The sequence below is a fragment of the Hipposideros armiger genome, unplaced genomic scaffold (assembly GCF_001890085.2).
Source record: "Hipposideros armiger isolate ML-2016 unplaced genomic scaffold, ASM189008v1 scaffold_417, whole genome shotgun sequence".
NCBI lineage: Eukaryota > Metazoa > Chordata > Mammalia > Chiroptera > Hipposideridae > Hipposideros > Hipposideros armiger.
The window spans coordinates 1,084,110-1,103,349 of record NW_017731767.1 but is presented as its reverse complement, the minus strand read 5'-3'; the positions used below and the strand labels follow the sequence as shown (position 1 = coordinate 1,103,349).

Sequence of the window (19,240 nt, the reverse complement as noted above, 5' to 3'; positions counted from 1 at the left end):
TTGGCAGCTCAGCGGCTGCTCAGCTCGGGCTGACTCGAACCACTGTTGCTCAGAGCTCAAACTCTTGAGCGAGCTCTTAACCAACTGAGCCATTCAGCCGGCCCCTCTCAGAAGCTTTTTTGTGAGTTGGGTTTGGGGGTCTTACAGTGTTCTCTCTTGTCCTTGCCACCGTCAGCTCTGGGGGTGACAATATCTGGCAAAACACACCCCTAAAAACTGGAGTGGGCGTATGCCCAGCAGCTGTGTTTGTAATCACCCCCAATTGGGAACACCCACAATATCTTTCAACAGGTGAATGGTTGACGAAATCGTGGTCTATCCAAACCATGAACACAACCCAGTAATAAAAAAGGAACAAACTAGTAACACACATAACCACCTGAATGATTCTCCAATACATTAGATGGAATAGGAAAAGCCAATCCCAAAGGGTTATATGCTGTAGGATTCCATTTACAGAATGTATTGAAATGACAAAATCATAGACATGTTGGGTAGACTAATGGTGGCTGGGGTGGCCAACATGGGGTAGAGGTGAGTATGGCTACGAACAGTGACACCAGGAATCTTTGTGTTGGCATCTTTTCAGTATCTTAACTATGTTGGTGGATACACAGCCTCCACCAGTGAGAGAACCATATAGAACTTAATTCACACGCAAATGGGAGAGCCAAATAAGTCAGTGACTTTATCAATGTCAACATCCTCGTTGGGATATTGTACTTTTGTTACGTAAGATGTTACCGTTGGGGCAAACTGGGTAAGGAGCACAAGGGATCGTTTCATATTTTTCACAATGGTGCATGAATGTACAGTGATTTCGCAAAAAATTTTTTCAAAAGGAGGGGTGCTATTTTCACTATCAGTGCAGAAAAAACATGTAACTCAGCAAGCAGGTTGCCAGTGGCTTCACTGAAACTGTATCGACATGCTGTAACCTGCAGTGGTCTGACATTTGTACTGCAGACCCTCTCCTAGAAAGGTGGCCCTGATCAGTGCAGGGAGGTGACAGTGGAGGAGGTGTCTCCCCCCAGTACTGATAACTACAAAAGAAGCAGGGGAGCAGCTGCTGTCTGTGGGCACCCGCAGGTGCAAACCTTAGTCCCTAGGTATTGGATTTATTTGCAGTCCAATTTGAAGGGAGAGCTGATGGCACGGGTGTGAGAAGAAGGGAGATGTTGGGTTGACTCAGTTGATTGGGGCCTGAATAGCTTGAAGAATGGAGTTGCTGTTAGTCGAGACAGGGAGATTCTCCGAGGATGCTCAGGAGCTTGTGTGGTTATACCATATTGGAGGTGACCAGGAAACTCCAGGTGGAAATGTCAGATACGTGCATCTAGAGTTGGGAGATCTGGGCTGCAGTGACTGCAGGTTTAGGCCTAAACACCTGGAAGGATCAAGCTGCCATCTACCCAAGGCGGGTGCTCTGTGTCCCAGCTGGAACCATCCTCTCCCTGATCCTGCTCTGGTCATCTCCCACCTCCTTTAGGGACTTTTCATTTCTCTCTTACCCTCTTTTAACATTTTATCATGAAATAATTAGAGACTTATAAGAAGTTTCAAAAACAGTATGGACCCAGGTGTCCCCTGATGGATGAATGATAAACAAAATGGAATATTATTCAGCCTTAAAAAGGAAGGAAATACTGATGCATGCTACAACATGGATGAACCTTGAGGAAATTATTCTAAGTGAAAGAAGCCAATCACAAAAGACCACATATTGTTTGATTCCAATTATATGAGGAACTTAGAATAGTCAGAATCAGAGAGACAATGTAGAATAATGGTTGCCAGGGCTGGAGAGAGGCAGAATGAGGAGTTAGTGCTTAATGGGAATAGAGCTTCAGTTGTACAAGATGAAAGAGTCTGGAGATGGATGATGGTTGCACAACAATGTGAATGTGCTTAATGCCACTGAGTTGTCCACTCAGAAATGGTTAAAATGGTGAATCTTAATATCTGTGTGTTTTTTTTTTAAGATTTTTTTGGGGAATTGGGGGAGGAGAACAGCATTGGGGAAGGGGAACAGACAAGTTGCTGTCCTTTTGCTCTTCAGTCTAGTTGTGGAGGACACCGCTTCACTGGCTCATGTTGGTATTATTATCATTGCACTCTTCGCAGCTGAGACAGTCGCCGACCATTGGACGGCCGCTCACGGTGGCTCATGGCAGCTCACGGCAGCCCATTGCAGCAGGGGCTGCAGCCTACGCCGTCGCCAGCCACTCACGGAAGCCCAGCTCCAGGTCGAGCTGTTGTTCACCATCTTAGCTGTAGTGGGTGCAGCGTCACTGGCCCATGTGGGAACGGAATTGGTGGCCCTGCTGCTTAGAGCTTGCACTCCCAAGCCAACTCCTAACCAACTGAGCCACTCAGCCAGCCCCTGTTGTATGTATAATACCACAGTTTAAAAATAAAACAGCACAGGGGCCAGCTGAGTGGCTCAGTTGGTTAAGAGCTTGCTCAAGAGTGCGAGCTCTAAGCAACAGGATCGCCGGTTCGATTCCCGGCCCGAGCTGAGCTGCTGCTGAGCTGCCAACATGTGGCAGTATGGCTCAGCTAAAAAATAATAAAATAAAACAGCACAGAGAGGTCCCTGTGTTCTCTCCTAGCTTCCCCCAGTGGTAACATCTTACATAACTATAGCCCATCACCAGCACCAGGCAGTTGACATTGGTGTGATCCACAGGCCCCCTTGATTTTTACATCCTTGACCTCCAAATGCCTGGTGCTGGTAGGAGAAGGAGCTGGTAGAAGGAAGGATTCCTGTGCTTCTAGTTCTTTCTTCAGCCCCCGGCACAAAGCTCTGTCCCATACTGGTACAATAGTTCCCCCTTATCCATGGTTTTGCTTTCCTTTCCGTTACCTGTGGTCAACTATAGTCTGAAAATATTAAATGGAAAATTTTAGAAATACACAATTCATAAGTTTTAAATGGCACATCGTTCTGAATAACGTGATGAAATTTCACACTGTCCTGCCTGGAATGTGAATCATCCCTTTGTCCAGTGTCTCCACATTGTATATGCTCCCTGCCCATTAGTCACTTAGTAGCTATCTTGGTTATCAGATTTGACTGTCACAGTATCACAGTGCTTGTGTTCAAGTAACCTTTATTTTACTTAATAATGGCTTCAAAGCCATTCATGTAACTTTTATTACATTATATTCTATTTTTATTATTGTTAATCTCTTACTATGCCTAATTTAAAAATTAGACTTTATCATATGTATGTATGTATAGGGGAATAAAACATAGTATATATAGGGTTTGGTACTATTTACAGTTTCAGGCATCCACTGGGGGTCTTGGAACGTATCTCCCGTGGGTAAGGGTGGACGGACTACAATACCGATCCCTTTGGTTGTCTGCACAGCATCTGAGACTTTGTACAGGGGCAGTAACAACTAGAAAAATCTTCAGAGCAGTTGATTCTTGAAGGCTCAAGGCTGAGTCGTTCTCTCTCCACAGGAAACACCACCAGAGCCCAGTGTACAGCAGGCAGGAAGCCAGTCATGGGAGGAGTCCCCAGGGCTCACCATCTGGGAGGCCAGGAAGCCAGGAGACCAGACCCAGGCACATGGCACCTGCTCTGAGCACAACGTCCAAAACCCGGTAACACCTATGTCCAGCAGGGGGAATTCTCAGCCTGAGGTCTCCAACGATGCCTCTCCAGAATGGCGGATGGTGCCTTCGGCTTCAGAAAGGGCCAGCCAGGACCACCTGTTGGAGCAAGGAACCAACTTGCCAGACAGTGGAAGCACAGAGAGGGGTGGGATTCCAGGTGATTATGGCCAGAAAGGGCGTCAACCAAACAGTGATGCTGAAGAGGAGGAGCCAGACCGAGGAGCCCCACAGGAGGAAGGGGCCCAAGGGGGAGCAGGGGATGATCAGGAGGAAGGAGACAGCATCCTGGAGCTGGCCACTTGGGACCCAGAGCCCAGATCTGTGGCTCAGGGCCCCCCTCACCTCGTGCAGACACTCAGCAGGGCTGGTTGGGAAGCAGAAGGGAGCTGTAACAGCCCAAGATGCTCCTCCCTTATGACTACTGTCAGCACAGACACCATTAATCCAAAACAGAGGGCTCTGGAGGTGGCTGGGCCAGGTGGGAAGGTGAACACCAGGATGCCTGCCTCTCTCAGTGGGAAGGCCCCTGCTGGAGGCCATAGCGGGGCACTGCTCAGAGGAGTGTCTCTTGTTGGGGAGACCACAGGAGACCGAGGGGAGGTGGAGTGGGAAGCCAAGCCCCCTGGTGATGTCCTGGAGGGCCCTGCAGCCTCCCTGACTCTGGCTCATGAGATACAAGAGCCCACAATAAGTGCTGGAGATTCCAGCCCTGTAGCCTCAGAAATGGGCCCAGCTGTTGATCAGACACAGGTGCCAGGCCTGGATCGAGAAGGACTGGGAGGTTTGTGTGCACTGCCTTTGCTGTCGCAGCCCTCAGGTGAAGAGGCAGCTGAATTAGATGGCCAGAGCCACGAACAAGACCTTGGGGGGCTCAATCTGTCCCTTGGAGCCTCTGCTGTGTCAGTGCACAGAGAAGCAGTGAATGGCCCTCCCCTGGATGCCAAGGCCCACCGGGGAAGCCCAGATGCTATTGAAGGCCTGGGTGGCCAGCCTAACTGGCCTGACTCTGCAGACCAGGCTGCGTTAGGGGGGTCCCCAGCCATTGAACTCGACTTCTTGCCAGACAGCCAAATACAGGATGCCCTGGAAACTCCTGACTTTGAAGCCCCACTTAAGCAGGTAAGAGCTTCCCCCGGTTATAGCCCGACCATCCCAGGGCCGGCACCAGTGGCCACAAGCCCTCTCCCAAACTGTCCAGTAGTGGGGGGAAGATGGAGGGTGTGGCAGTCTGTTCATACAGCAGATGAGCCTAGGGATCCAAATCACAGCTTCAGTGGGTGTGGAGTCCGTGATTTTTGGAAAGGAAAGACCTGCTTTTCCATGAGGGTCCTGTCCCAAACATATGCATGAAATTTTTCTGCTGGAATTTGTAGGGACTTTGCTTACTTCAGGAACCTGCCTGCTCGACAGGAGGTAGGAAAGCTGCCTAATGAGCCTCTACAGGCCTAGACATTCACCTATCAGGGCAGGTGGCAGCCTTGCTTCAGCCCCGCTCCCTAGGGAGGCACCATGTCCCTGGCTGGTGGCATACCTGAGCCTGGGCTAAGTTCTTGCAGTGGTGCCCTGGGAGGTAGGCGGTTCTCTTTCCACACACTGGGTTTGGCAGAGAGGCTGAAGAAAGTTGGGCACCTGGCAGAGGTGACACAGCCAGGATGGGAGGAGGCTAGGTCTGCACCCAGGTTGGCCTGATTCTACAACTGCGCCTCAGCCATCCTGTCCTGGAATGTGGTGCCTAACTCCCTTTGCAAATGTTGGCTCCTGTTTCTTCGGCCATCCCTGTTGAGATGGGTTTTTTTGTGGGGTTTTTTTTTTTAAGATTTTATTGGGGAATTGGGGAAGGGGAACAGCCAAGTTGTTGTCCTTCAATCTTAGTTGTGAAGAGCACAGCTAGCTCAGTTCCAAGTCCAGTCGCCATCCGGCCACCTGTCAGCAGCTCAGGGCCGCTCAGCTCAAGGTGCCGTGTTCAATCTTAGTTGTGGGTGGACGTAGCCCCCCATCCCATGTGAGAGTCAAACTGGCAACCTTGTTGTTAGGAGCATGTGCTCTCATCAGCTGAGCCATCCTGCCATCTGTTGGCAGCTCAGCTCTGGTGCAGTTTACTGGCCTATGAGGGAATCGAACCGGCGACCCTGTTGCTCAGAGCTTGCGCTCTTAACCAACTGAGCCACTCGGCCGGCCCCAAGATGTTTTTAAAAGTTCATTCAATGCATGCTTATCAAGAGCCTGTGTGCCAGGGGTGAACACATCAGGTGTGGTCTCTGCCCCCGTGATGTTTTCAGTAGCACTGTTCCTGCCTGCCTCTCCCAGAGTGAGCATTTATGCAGCACTTATCCCTATCATTTTGGCACTTAGAGTCTTCATGTATCACAGCCCTAAAACACAAGCACAGGATTTCATCTGGTGCCCAGTTGAAGAAAGCCATCTGTTCCGAGTGTGGAGGGGAATGTGGCTGGGTTGAGCGAATGTGGGTGTCCTCTGCACTGCCTTCCCAGTTTTGGCCCTCTACAATGTTCACCTGTGAGATGACCTCAGACCTGGCCCTCCCTGCCACGTGTGGGCCGGGGCTCTTCATGCCACCCATTTCGTGATCGCCAGACAAGCGAGATCATGGAAAGTAGGTCACAGTGAAGTTTAGGCCTAGAGTTTGAACACAGTCACCTGGATAGGTAGACGTTCAGGTACTGGGGACAGCTGAAATTGTAGAATTGGAGCCTTGTTTCTTGAAAAATGCAAACCCTTCACTTGTAAAGAAATGCCATCTATGTTACCCCTAACCCCTGGTCTCTTGGGCAGTGGCTAAGGGAGAAGGCTGGGGAAGCAGCTGGGACATTTGGTGGCATCCAGCAGGCAAAGGAGTAAGCCCTATCCGGACAGGTTGCCCGACAGGCTGTCAGTGATGACGCATCTGGAAAACATGGAGGAATAAGCAGTGTGGGGTACCTGGGCAGACAGCCGGTGGTCAGACCTGACAGGCCCCCCAGGGGAATAGGCACTGCCTTGACCAGGCGGCCAGTGCCCGGGCATGTTTTATTTTGACACTGGGTGTTCCTGAACAAGCCAGGGCAACCCAGGCTCAAGCAGGTTCCCTTGGGCAGGTTCTGGATGGTACTTGGCAGGAAGGCCATGTGTTCAGGGACACTTGGGAACAGAATGCAGATGATTGGAGAGCAGTAGCGCTGTCTCCCATCAACGGCCCTTGACCTCACCAGGTACAGCCGTGAGCACCACTTTGGAGGAGGCCACTCAGAGACAGGTTACACAACAGTGACAGACCAGTTTCAAACCCAGGTCACCTCACAGGAAAGTTTGGTGTTTTCTTCTCATACCAGCTCCCTAACACTCACCCCAGAGTCAGCAGAGCCTCTGTATACTGCTTAAGGAGCATCGTTTAAAAAGATGATTCCCGGGTCCCATTCAGGGGCCTACAGTGGTGCTCCTGGCATATTCAGTATGAGGACCACATTTGTCGGGACATTTACACAACCCTGGTGAGAGGGAGAATATTCCTCATGGCCAAGAACAGTGCAGTGAGTTGGGTGAATATGTGACATCGAATTGTATTTTAAGTCAGAGTTGCCTACATGGAATAATCAGCTAGGTGCTGGGAGACACTGTATTGTCCACAGTAGGTATCCCAGCTGGCACTGCTGGCTTCTAAAGCCTGATCGTTCTCTGTGGTGGGGACTGTCCTCTGCACTGTAGGGTGTGGAGCAGCATCCGTGGCCTCTACCCATCAGATGCCAGTAGCACCCCTTCTCTCCCAGTTGTGACAATCAAGACATTGCGAAGTGTCTCCTGCGGGCAGAGTAGTCCCCAGGTGAGAACCACTGGGCTACAGGCAGTTCTTCATGTCTGTTCCTTTGGATTCAGAGACGCGTTTGCGAGTGTAGCTCAACCCTTCACCCCGTCCCCGACCCCCATCAGGGAGAGGGACGCCATTTGGAAAGGATGTCCCTAGAACAGGCCCCTTCCCCACCCCAGGACTTTGGTCTCCTTAGTAGAGGCCCTGGGCAGGCTGCCCCACCTCAGCCTTTTTTCCTCTTTCAGAGATGTACGCGTGTGTCACCTCCATGATTGAGCTTGACATTTTCCACAAAAATTAAACCACCGTTGACATTTAGAAACATAAGCTCCTCAGGGTTATCTGGCTCTCTCTCCCCTATTAATTATGAATTTTTCTCTTGCAATATATTTTCAAAATCATTTTCTGACATTAAACGCATAGCTTATCTGGCCAACCTTTTCTTCTTGATACCGGATGCCCACCATGCTGCAAGTGGCCACCACTAGGGGTCTTCTCTCTACCCTTCTAGACACTATGACAAGCAAGAGACAGCGCTACACCTCAGTTGTCAGGGACACAGATCAGTCTGTCAGAAGGTGCAGGCCTAGGAGAGGACACCAGGGTCAGGCCCAGTGTTGCCCTGTCAGCTCTTTTTCCGAGGGCAGAAGGCAAAAGCAGCCCAGGCTGGTGGCACAGGTCTAGGTTTCAGCTTTCCTCTGCAGGAGTTCCAGCTTTGGTGTTTCCTGTGTGGCCAAGGGGAAGTGAGATGTTCCCTGCATGACTTTTCATTCCCTGTGCAGATCTCACCCAGCTAGACTGTTGACACATGTGCTCTCTCTTTCCAGTTTCCTGCAGGGAGCGGGCTGGGTCCTTGCTGGCCTGGCACCAGCCTACTTGCTGATGGAGGCCGCCTTTCCAAGGCCCAGCCAAGGTAGGCTGGGCGGGAGGCTACCCAGGGCCCCTCGCCTAAGTGCAAGTCCTCCCTTTGTTCCTGGGAGGAGGAGTGTCACGGCTTTTCTGGCACTGGAGCCCCCATGCTCTCCCTCCCCCCAGCCCTGTGAGCTCCCGTTTTTGCTAATGAGGGTGATGAGGGAACCCTGGCTCTCCAATCCAGTAAGGGAGCTGAGCCCCGTCTCTCAAACTGCGTGTGTCCCCAGCTCCACACAAGTGGTGACCAGCCATCTGCACCCAAACCAGTGTATCTCCCCAAGAGCCCTGGGCGGGTGCCCCCCACCCGGTTCTGTGGTTTGTTTGAATGTAGTATGTGCGTTTTTCTGGAGAGAGTGTCCAGAGCTTTCCCTGAATCTCCTCGGAGGGGAAGGGGACCCTGACAGGGCTAAGAACCACTGGCCAAGACCATCATGGACGGTCCCAGTTCTGGCACATGGTGGGCCCTCCAGGGTCTCTGATGTGTCCTGTCTCCTCACTTCCCACTTGGCTCTGTGCTCCAGGGCAGGCCACTTTCTCTCCCTCCTGCAGGCCACCAGTGCACTGCCCCTCCACCCACCGAGTGTGTGTGTGCTGGGGGTATCCTGTCCCCTCTCCCTAGAACCTTTCACATTCCGTCACCTCCTTGTCCTTTCTCCCAGCCCTGCCAGGTCAAGCACTGGGTGACCATCCTCTCCTGTTACCTCGTACTTGAACTGGCTTCTGCAGAGGCAGCAGCTTATCAATTATTTATGACCAAGTTTCTGTTTTTGTCTGACAAGTGTGGAGGAGGGACTAGGGGTGCAGCCCTTAGCCTAGTTTCTCTCTTCCTCCTCCTCATCCCCTTCCTTGAGGTAGAAGGTGGGGCGTTTTTTGCCTCCTGCTGTTGCACACACTGTCACTAGTATCTGATATACCACTTGTACACATACACGCACACACACGCACACAACCCTGCGCTGGAACCAGAGGCAGTTGAGTCAAAGTGGTCCTACTATTGTTTGAGCAAAGAGAAGGGAGATTCATGTCTCAATCTCCGATGGCCTCACTGGGCCAATATGACCCCACGTGGACATTTGGAAGCCCCAGGGCAGGTCCTGGGGCTGGTAACCCATGACTAAGTGACATGCACAAGAGAGGCTAAGGCCTGAGCCAGCCAGCCATCTCAGGGTGACCGAGGCAGGTGGACCAGAACCAGAGATTCTGTAGTGACAGCCCAGGAGGTGCTCCTAAGCCCAGGGTGTGGTCGGCTTTGGGGAGAGCTGTTGATGGGAGGCCAGGAGGGCCACCCTCTGCCAGCACTCGCAGGCCGCACACATTAGATACAGTGGGTGCTGCGTCACAGCCACCCCTCCCAGAGATGTTAACACCATGCAGTGCCAGCTCTTCCAGGAACTACTCTGGGCACTGTGGGACAGGACAAAACATGAAGCTTTGATCTAGTGTGTGTTGGGTGGGGCAGGCGGGGTGAGAAAGAGACAAGCAAATTAGGTCGATGGCCCAGTGTTAGGGAGAAAAAGACAGTGGGGGAAGGGGTTAAAATTTTAATTCAGTGATCAGGAAAATCCCATTCCCTCTACACTCCCAAGGAGGAGACATTTGGGAAAGAACATTCCAGAGCCCTAAGAGGTGCTTAGGGAAAGGCAAGGAATTAAGTATATCTGGAGCAGGGGAGACAGGGAACAAGAGGGAGGGGATGGGGTCTGGGTACCTGGAAGATGGTGCAGTGGGCTAGTTTTTCATTTTCACACACACCTGCCCCACCTACCCTCTGCCCCCCGCCATGCTACATGGGAGACAAGCTCTAGGAGCAAGAGGTGGGGGGCCAGGGAGCCTGTGGCAATAGTCCAGCTGAGGGCAGCTGCAGTGGGGAGAGGTGGCTGGACTCTGGGTGTGCCTTTGACAGTAGAGCCAACTGGGTTGGCCATCAGAGCCTCTGCCCATGGTGGCTTAGTATCTGAAAAAGCAGACAGCTCAAGGCCCAGCAAAAGTCCCCCAGAATGGTGTTTGGCAGAGCCGTCTGCTGAGGTCAGGCCTCTTGTCTCCCTTTCTCACCAGTACCTATGAAAAGATCAAGCCCTATGAAGCCGCAAGGATGGAGGATGCAACAGGCACCATTCGTGGTCTTGTCATTGAGCTCTCCAACCTCAAGTAAGGGCTGGGGCTTGGATTCACAGGGAACACGCAGGACAGACAGCAGGGATGGGGCCCAGGGAGGTTGGGGGTGGGGGGATCCAGTGGGCAGCAAAAAAGATGCACCCCCAGGAGCCCAGGAGCAAGGGGCTTCCAGAAAGTGTCATTTTTCCTGGGCCCTGGCCTATCATGTCATAGACCCATCCTTTGCAGAATTGTTAGGTTCTGAAGAGGATGGGATGGTCACAACTTACTCTGTAACAGGCTGATTCTAACTGTGCATGTGTGCATGTCGGTGAAGAGTGTGTGTGACTTGTGAATGTGAGGTGCATCCTGCTCTGGCTCACAGTCAGTGCTGTTTCTGCGCAGCCGGCTGATCATGACCGCCCACCGGGACCTGGAAGCCTTCAAGCGTCTCAGCTACTGCAAGGCAAAGCCTGTGGTGAAAGCCCCCCTGCCCTACACATCAAAGGGGGCTGGGACTGGCCCTCATGGGGAACAATCCTGGAGGGATTTGTAGATGCTTCTAAACAGGGATGCGGGGGGGGGGGGACCCATGGGGAGTGGTTCCTACTCCTCCCATGGATGTGCGTGTTTTCCTTGGAGCCCTGGCCCCCAGAGGTGCCTGATGTTCCTGCCAAACAGCTGGCAACAATCCCTCAGTACACCCTGAAAAGCTTGCAGTCCCCAATGTTGCTCCTGGTATTTTGTTACCCCCGAGGTGCTCCAGCGGGTCCTAGTGGGCCTGGAAACTGCCCTTCAGCCAACCTGGAAGTCAGCTTCCCCTGGGAAACCCTGGAGGCCCCTCTGGAGTCAACAGCCTCCTTCTGGAGTCTGTATGGGGGAGGGAACCTGTTCCTCCTGAGGCTGAGGCTGTGGTGGGAGGTGGAGGCGGGCTGGAGCTCCAGCAGTAGGGCCCAGAGCCACCCAGATAGTTATCTGGGTTTGCAAATTTTGGCTTCTTTAACTGAGGTTACGGCAGGTTCAGAATTCCTTTCCTGGAGGAGAAAAGGGCTCCCTTTGTTGCTTCTATGTTTGTCTTTCTCCACATTTCCATTTTATCTCTTCTGGGAAGACCATTAAATGATTCTCTAACAAGGCTCCAGGACCTGCTGTTTTGGGGTTTGGAGTGTTCGGGTCCCTTGGTGTTCTGCCCACAAACCTTCTTAATCACCTCTTTCCCCCTTTCACTTCTTATCCTCCCTGGGAAGGCAAGGGGCTACTGCTGGGACACAAGTCAGAGGGTCCTTGCAAGTTCACAAGTGTGTCGGATTCCCCAGGAGCAGATGGCTGTGTGTGCCCATGCAGGCACACACACCCGTTTCTGGGGGTGGTGAGCCCACAAGATGTCCATCTGGAGAGTTTGCTTTCAAGTGCTCGGTGGCCTCACCTGTCCTCTGTGAAACAAGCTGCTTTGAGGTCTCAGCATGGGAGGAGGCAGTCCTGGCGGGTGGTTGTGATGCAGACCTGGTACCCAGGGTGGACGTTGCACAGCCCCCATGGCAGCATCACAAGCAGCCCCAGGCACTGCCGTCAAATCCATTTCACGGAAAACAATGCTTCTGTTAGATTGGTCACCACCATGTGGACTGGACCCGCCCCTTTATTCTGTCTATGGCCCCTGCACCCAGCACCCAAACTTGTAGGGCCATGGCAGGGCACCCCTCCGACTGCCTTCCTCCACCCTGGGAGACCCCATGCGGGAGAAGAGCGAGTCAGGTCAGGGTCCCCCACTGCCTTTCCTTCCTTGACACCACCAGGATATGCCAGTTAGTCCTGCTCCCTAGGTCAACCCCTGGTGGCTCTCGCTTATGCCATTAGCAGTTTGTAACAGCTGGCAGTTGCTGCGATATTGTGTCCCCAACTCAGCTTGAAGCCCCTTTGGGCTGCTAAGGAGGCCTCCTCTGTGTCTTTCTCCTCCCTTCTCCCCTCCAAGCCTAGGCAGAAGGCTGTCCTCAAGGACAGGCTCCGATACCTAGCTCTCCTCCTTGGTGGCCTCAGGTCCCAGTTCAAGGGCAGAGGGGACCTGCAAAATCCCAACCCTGCTGCCACCCAACCCAGAAAGACCGTGTGGGCTGGGGGCAGAGGCCAGCTCTGGGCTTGGGGAAGGTGTGGGGATGGACACTTGCCACCTGCTGCCCCCCCGAAGGCCAGGGAAACAAGCTCTGGCAGTAGAGGAGGCAGATGGGTGGGGGCTTCTCTGAGCATAGCCCCCCAGGAGAACTGGATCACAAGCCCTGTGTGGGGAGGGATCTCCATCTCCTTCCTCCTCTTGCCAAGCAGACCCAATTGCTTTCACAGTGCCCAGGCCCAAGGCCTGGGCTGGACAACCCCACAGGACAGGAGCCCCAGTCCTTTCGCCCTCCCCTAGAAGTCCTTCCCTTGCTCTGAAGTTCCTGGCATGTGACTCCAAGGCCCAGGTCGCTGGGACATTGTGGTGTAATTGTCTCTCCATTTTCCCCCTCAAATCAGGGATCCACCCCCAGCATGGGGGGATTCCCATTTGGCATGTTAATATGTGTGGGGTGGCTGAGAGTTTGAAAACACCAAACATCACAGAAGGGGCCTAATGTGCTAACCTGGCAGCAGAGTGTCATGCCCAGAAGTGCCAGGAGAGGGGCAATGACCCCTCAGAGTCCTACAGCTGCCCTGTGGTGCCCACTCCCAGTCTCAGTTCACCCCAGTGCCCCAGGGCGAACAGCAGTCAGGAAAGTAGGGGTCGGAGTAAGAAGTGTGGCTGACACAGTCGGGAGAAAAGAAGTGCCCCAGCCCCTCCGGAGATGTTCCTGCTACTGTGACCCAAGACCAGCCTCATCTGACGCTGGTCCATTCATAGCATTTATTGAGCGCTGACTAGGTGCCCAGTGCTGAGGAGGGTGGGCAGGGGTGTCCAAGGACCCCACGGGGCTCTTCTGGCTGTGCTCCCAGACCCTGCTCCCTCACTCAAGCCGCAGGCCTGGGGAAGTGTCCAGGGGTGGTCCTTGCCGGGTGCGTCTTCCCCGAAATCCGGCTTCCACGGAGTCAGGGTCCCCAGGCCCGGGAGAAGGCAGCACCCCCTCCTCCCCGCAGCTGCCTCCTAGAAGGAAGTGGACGGGCGGCAGGACGAAGGCGAAGGTCCAGACGATTTCCCCGCACCTTTGGAACCTGGATTTTAAAAGCGATGGGGGGAGGAAAAACAGTATTAGGCGATGATTCCAGGTTCCCCAAGTACCAGTTCAACCAGCAGAGCTGCCGAGCTCTGGCTCCATCTGGAGGCTGCGTCTGGAACAGCATCCCAGTAATTCCTGGACCAGAGCGGCCCCAGGTGGGACCCCAGAGCCCACACAAAGCACAGAAACTCCCAACTGCGGTCTTCCCGTGCTGCCCCCTCGTGGCCGCAGAGCTCCCGGGACCCGGGATTTGTGACACCCTGACTGTTACTAGGGAGGACTGCACCATGCAGCCCTTCAGTGCCAAGGGAGGGTTCCCTCACCCTTCACACCCTCGGAGGTGAGTTTTCCTGCTCATTTAGAATTAAAAAGGAAGATTCTGAAACCATCATCTCTATGTCCCCTCAGCTTACCGCATCTCCAAATCGGGCCCCCCAGAACTTCAAAGGGATACTGTCTCCTCCTAGAGGCAGTCTCTCACTCCTTTAACAAATGTTCACTTTGCAACTGCGGGGTAAGGATGGGGGGGCGGGGTACGGGCAGGGAGGAGTCCTCCTTACAGGGTTACATCCCTCAAGGAGCTCACAATGTGATGAGGGAGGCAGTACCCACCCATGGCACCCAAAAGGGTTATGACAGCTGCCCATCAGACCCACCTCCTCTTTTGGCTGACTTCCCCTTAAAGTCACTAAAAAGGATTTGTCCTTTAAACCAAACCCCAAGGGGCCAGCCGCGTGACGTGTTGGTTAAGAGTTGGCTTGGGACACCAGCTCTGAGCAGCAGGACCCCGGTTTGGATCCCACATGAGGGCCAGTGACGCTACAGCTAAGGTGGTGAACAACAGCTCCACCTGGAGCTGGGCTGCCGTGAGTCGCCGGTGGTGGTGTAGGCTGCAGTGAAGCTGCAGTGGGCTGCTATAAAGCTACCATGAGTGGCTGGCAGCCGGCGTGAGCTGCCAAGAGCTACCGTGAGTGGCCGTCCAGTGGCCGGCGACCGATCTGCCTCAGCCAGGGAAGAGCGCAATGATAATATCAAGATGGCCAGTGAAGCGACATCCTCCACAACTCGACTGAAGAATGAAAAGACAGCAACTTGTCTGTTCCCCTTCCCCAATTCCCCAGCACTGTTCCCCTCCCCCCAATTCCCCAATAAAATCTTTTTTAAAAAACCCACGGGAGCTGAGGTCTTTTGCATCTATCAGAGTAACTGTTGCCATTTAAGCCCAAGCTACTCAAAGCCTGCATGGTCCGTGGCCTGGCAGCATGGCGGCCTCATGGGGAGCCAGTAAGAGATGCAGGTGCTCAGGACCCACCCAGACCGGCAGAATTGAAATCCACATTTTATGAGCAAGATCAGGGTGACCCCACACGTTGGGCTGTGCAGGTGAGGAAAGTGGGTTTAAAACCTCAGGGAGGCGCCAGTTGCAGCCCTCTTCTAAGCTGCAGCCCTTAATGCCTTCCTGGGCTGCTCCCCACACAACAAACTTATGGGGCTTCCCTCCAACCTGACATTCCCTCCTGCCTGCCTTGGACACCTCTGCCTGGAGAACCAGGTTCTTCCAACACCCTCAAATCCATCCCACACCCAGCTGCTTAGCCCCAGTCTAACACACTCTTTGCAAGCAGACCTGGTCTTGTCCCTTCCGAAGCTCCCTAGTGCCAAGTACAAACTCTTTAATGTGACCCACAAGGCCCTATAGATCCTTGGCCTGTCCCAAATCTCTGACACCTCACCCTCCACTATACAAGCACACACACTCCGTCCCTAAGTTCCTGAATAAGCCCCAGTGCTTGGGCCACACTTCCAGTGCTCCACCACACTGACTTAGACTTCCACAAGTCACTTCCTCCAGAAAGCCCTCCTGGACCCCCTCTGGATCAGGTGTTTCCTCTAGACTCCCCCATTGAGCACCTATCACCATGTGTTTTAACTAGCTGCTCTCCCATATACCTTGTCCACTGCTGGCCCAGTCCAGCACTTGGCACAGAATGGGCACACAAACTATTGGGTAAATGAGTGAAGAAATGAGAAAGCTAGAGTTCAGAGAGTCTGAGCAACTTTTCTCAGGCCACACAGCGTCTTGGTGCCAAGCAGTGCCGAGCCCCTGCTGTACCTGTCCACAGATCCCACCGCTAGTCCCCATGGCCTCCCCGCCACATCACCTGTGTCCAGAAAAGGACAGCATTTCAGAGAGGGAGAGTCCCTTGCCAAAGGCCACATACCAAACTCAAGCCCCAGTTTACCCCCATTGGGCAACACTTCTAGAAATCTGTTCTAAGGTTTCTACACAGATTCTCTCTTCCCAGCCCTCTGAAGTGGGTAGTGGGACTAATCCCACTTCACAGAGGCAGAACCCCTCCCTCCACAGCAGACTTCCCCAGCCACCTGCACTGGCTCCTCCTGCTCCTCCTCGGCGGTGACCGGAGTCCTGTGTCCTCGCCTTGTCAGGCCGGGCCAGCCTCTTGCCAGCGGAGTTGCGGGTGGTGTAGCTGTAGACAGAGGTGTAGCCTTGGCCGGTGAGCGGGCAGAAGCGGCGGGTGTGGGCGCGATCACGAGTGGCACCACACTGAGGACACACGTAGTCTCGAAGGATGGGGCACAACACCCGACCTGCCTCATCCTTGAGCATGTGGGACTGGTAGATGGCTCTGGACTCGCCGTTGTGTTTGCAGAAAGAACACAAGCGTTCAGGAGCTGGTGAGGATTCTTGGCTGGACCTCTGATCCCCTGGTCCTGGCGCTGGTTCTGGCTGGGGGTCCAGCCTGGTCTCAGGCTCTTCTTCCCCACGTGAAGCCCCCACCAGACGTGCCAAACCCAGGTAATCCGTCCACAGGTCGAAGGACCCCATGGCTAGGCAACATGTGCCAAGGGCAGAGAGAGAAGAAACCCTGCCTGCCCCAAGGTAGTCCTTCTCTCCTTCTTCCCTGCCCCTCCCCGCCCTCTCTGGAGCCTAGGAGTCTGGGCTGTCAGTTCCCTCCTTATACCTCTAAGGGGGTGTGAAAGGGGAGGAACAGACTGTGGGAGACTCCTTATTGTCACAGGGGGGCTTGCTGCTGCTCCCTGTAAATGCACCTGCCAGGAGATGCATCTCTGAGTTGGGGCAAGGGTGTGTGTGTGACAGAACATAGTCTGCAGGGGGCACCCACAGTTTGGAGCTACACACCCCACCCAGAGGGCACTGGAAGGGCTACACCCACCCTTCCTTGGAGAAGGCCTGCAACCCTGCCCCACAGGGTTTGGGATGGGTGGGGGTGGGGGGGTTGGAAGCCTGCCCCCAAGATAAACATTACTGTGACTGGTAACTTAGTAACTGCTTCCTTCCTGCCCCTGGGCTGGGGGAGGGGCCAATGCCCTTGGGCCTTTTTGGGGAGGGAGAGAAGCCGCTGATGTTCCACAGGTCTCTAGAAGGAGGATGGTGCCTGGTTCATGGGATGGAGGGACAAGGACCAAGGCCCCCAACTCTGGTCTCCAGGGTACTTTCACACCCATTTTCTCAGCGGAACCCCTACTTAATGGATGAACAAACTGAGGTGTGAAGCCATCAGCCCATAGTGTTATTCACAAAGACTAACAAAAAAGCCTGCCTCTCCCATCAGGTACCCATGTCTAGGAGCCCCCAAGGCTAGGTGCTGGCAAGGCAGCCAGTCCTGGCTCTGGGGTGGAGAGGGGGGGAGATGGGGAGGTGGGGGAGAGCAGAGGTACAGGTTGATCTAATGGGGAACCCCCAGTATTCACCAGCACCTTGATCCTCCCTCCCTCCAATGAAACCTCAGCTCAGTCTCAGAAGGGTAGAGTGTGCCCAGGAGTCACCCAGGTGTGGCACAGACATGCAGGTGGAGGGATCAGCTGGCACCAAGGTGCTAGCTAGGAGGGTAACTGTAGGTAAAGCAGGGGTCTGCGGGCACCAGCCAAGGAGGGTGAGAAAGCGGGACCCAACACTTAGACACAGAGAAGAGTGGCTACGCTGCCTACCCACCCCCACCCACCCCATTCGTTACTGCAAGAAAGGTTCATGGAGCCCTCCAGGAGTAGGGCTCACAACCCCCTTTCAGAAAGCTGCCCAACCCTCCCCCCCAGGATTTCTTCCCCAAATCCAGCTTCCATCAGGATCCCAGACACCAGCCCTCCCCAAAGGGTGAGAGGCCAGGGTGAGGTACAGGCTGAGCAATTTGGGGGGAAAATCCATGGTGGGTCTTTTTCCCCAGCCCACTCCCCTCAGGCTGTGTGCGGCCCAGCCACAGTGACATTCATCCCTCGGTGGGTCTGGCCTCCGTCCTCACAACCCACCGACAACAATGAATGTTGATTGTGACCTTCGCTATGGCCTACAGGTCGGACTGGCCCCACCCACCTAGATCTGGAAGGTGGGGGTTGCCCTGGGTGGATGGCAGTTCCAAGCCTCAGGGTGCTGGGTGGATGGCAGTTCCAGGCCTCAGGGTCCACTCAACGGTCGATGGTTTGCCTGAGCTGCCCAAACTCACCGACAGGTTGAATGTTCCCCCAAGCCCTTGGCAGCTTCTTGGGGGTGGGGATAGGTCCCAATGTAGAGGGTGGGAGGCAGGGAACTGGAGAGGGGAGGGAGGGACCTATTGAGTCATTAAGTCAACAAACAGTTAGCAGGTGCCAACTGTCTGCTTCAGGACCTGGAAAAACACTATAGTAATATAAATAATAGTAACAGTTGATATTTATGTAGCCTTTGCTACATGGATGTAGCAGTACTGGATGCGGGGCTTCCTGTTTCATGCATTTACTCAAATCACCTTCAAAATGGCCCAAAGTGTAGGTGACACCCATTTGTCAGTTTGAGAGACAAGCCAGAAGGCACAGCTCTTAGTGGCCTCAAGTTGTTTGGCTGCCCTGAGGTCCTGGTTGGCTTCAATGCAACAGAGATAAACAAGTCATTTAAATACAATGTAGACCTTCTGTGAGCTTCACCGTGTTCCCTGGCCCCAGGATTGTTTATGAATCACAACAACCCTGGGGGTCATCTGTGTCTCCATTTAGCAAATGCAAGGCCTGCAGTGCCCCCCCACCACCAGCCCCACCTGCCACCTGCGGGTCCACTTGCTCATTGGTCAAGGGAGAAGCGAGAGGACGAGGGGTGACCCGCCACCCTCCTGAAGGTCTCAAGGCATCTGAACTCAGGCCCTTGGTGATGTGAAGGTGCAAGGTCGCTCACCCTCAGACCTCACAATAGGCTGTGGTCACCTTTGGACCTCAAAATAGGCAACAGTCAAATCGCTGCTCTGACTCCGACTGTGGCAAGATACTGCCCGCTCCCCATTTCCTCCCGGTAAAACAAGCCCCCAGTCCCTACCTATACGGTCGCGAAGGGTTGGGCACCCGGCCCCTAGGGTGTCCCCACGCGCAGTCTCAGGGGAGGCCTCCCTCCACCTGGGTCTAGGGACCATGAGGACAGCCTGGGGAGGGTCCTTCAAATTTCCAGTCCCACCTGAAATTAATAATTTAAAAAATGGTATCATAACACACACCAAAAAATTCCAATCCCTTCCCATTTCACTCAGGGGAGCATATGGAGCCCTAAAGAACCCCTTGGCGTAACCCTAAGGCGGATCAGGGACCCCAAGTGTGTGCTAAGGTTCAATGAACGCCTGA

General features: G+C 53.9%; 2 protein-coding genes across 4 annotated transcripts in view; one reads left to right on the top strand and one right to left on the bottom strand.

Moving 5' to 3' along the window:
* BRME1 (break repair meiotic recombinase recruitment factor 1) overlaps positions 1-13,208 on the top strand; it is a 22,000-nt gene extending 8,792 nt beyond the window's left edge. For all 3 annotated transcript variants that reach the window (XM_019664200.1, XM_019664201.1, XM_019664198.1), the window contains 4 exons: positions 3,473-4,747; positions 8,258-8,343; positions 10,398-10,490; positions 10,842-13,208. In XM_019664200.1, the coding sequence (XP_019519745.1) occupies positions 3,473-4,747; positions 8,258-8,343; positions 10,398-10,490; positions 10,842-10,992 (1,605 nt within the window). In that variant the 3' untranslated portion in view covers positions 10,993-13,208. The remainder of the gene's footprint in view (positions 1-3,472; positions 4,748-8,257; positions 8,344-10,397; positions 10,491-10,841) is intronic.
* An 89-nt stretch (positions 13,209-13,297) lies between these two features.
* Positions 13,298-17,642, bottom strand: NANOS3 (nanos C2HC-type zinc finger 3). The gene is made up of 2 exons (XM_019664202.1): positions 16,007-17,642; positions 13,298-13,616 (listed from the first exon to the last, which is right to left on the bottom strand). Exons 1-2 carry the CDS (start codon positions 16,467-16,469, stop codon positions 13,549-13,551), a joined length of 531 nt encoding a protein of 176 aa, XP_019519747.1. The 5' UTR covers positions 16,470-17,642; the 3' UTR covers positions 13,298-13,548.
* Between the last annotated feature and the right edge of the window lie 1,598 nt (positions 17,643-19,240).

Coding starts and splice junctions, on each gene's coding strand:
- NANOS3 (XM_019664202.1), bottom strand. CDS start 16,469: ATGGGGTCCTTCGACCTGTGGACGGATTACCTGGGTTTGGCACGTCTG. Junction 13,617..16,006: donor AGCAGGAGGAGCCAGTGCAG/GTGGCTGGGGAA, acceptor TTTAAAATCCAG/GTTCCAAAGGTGCGGGGAAA.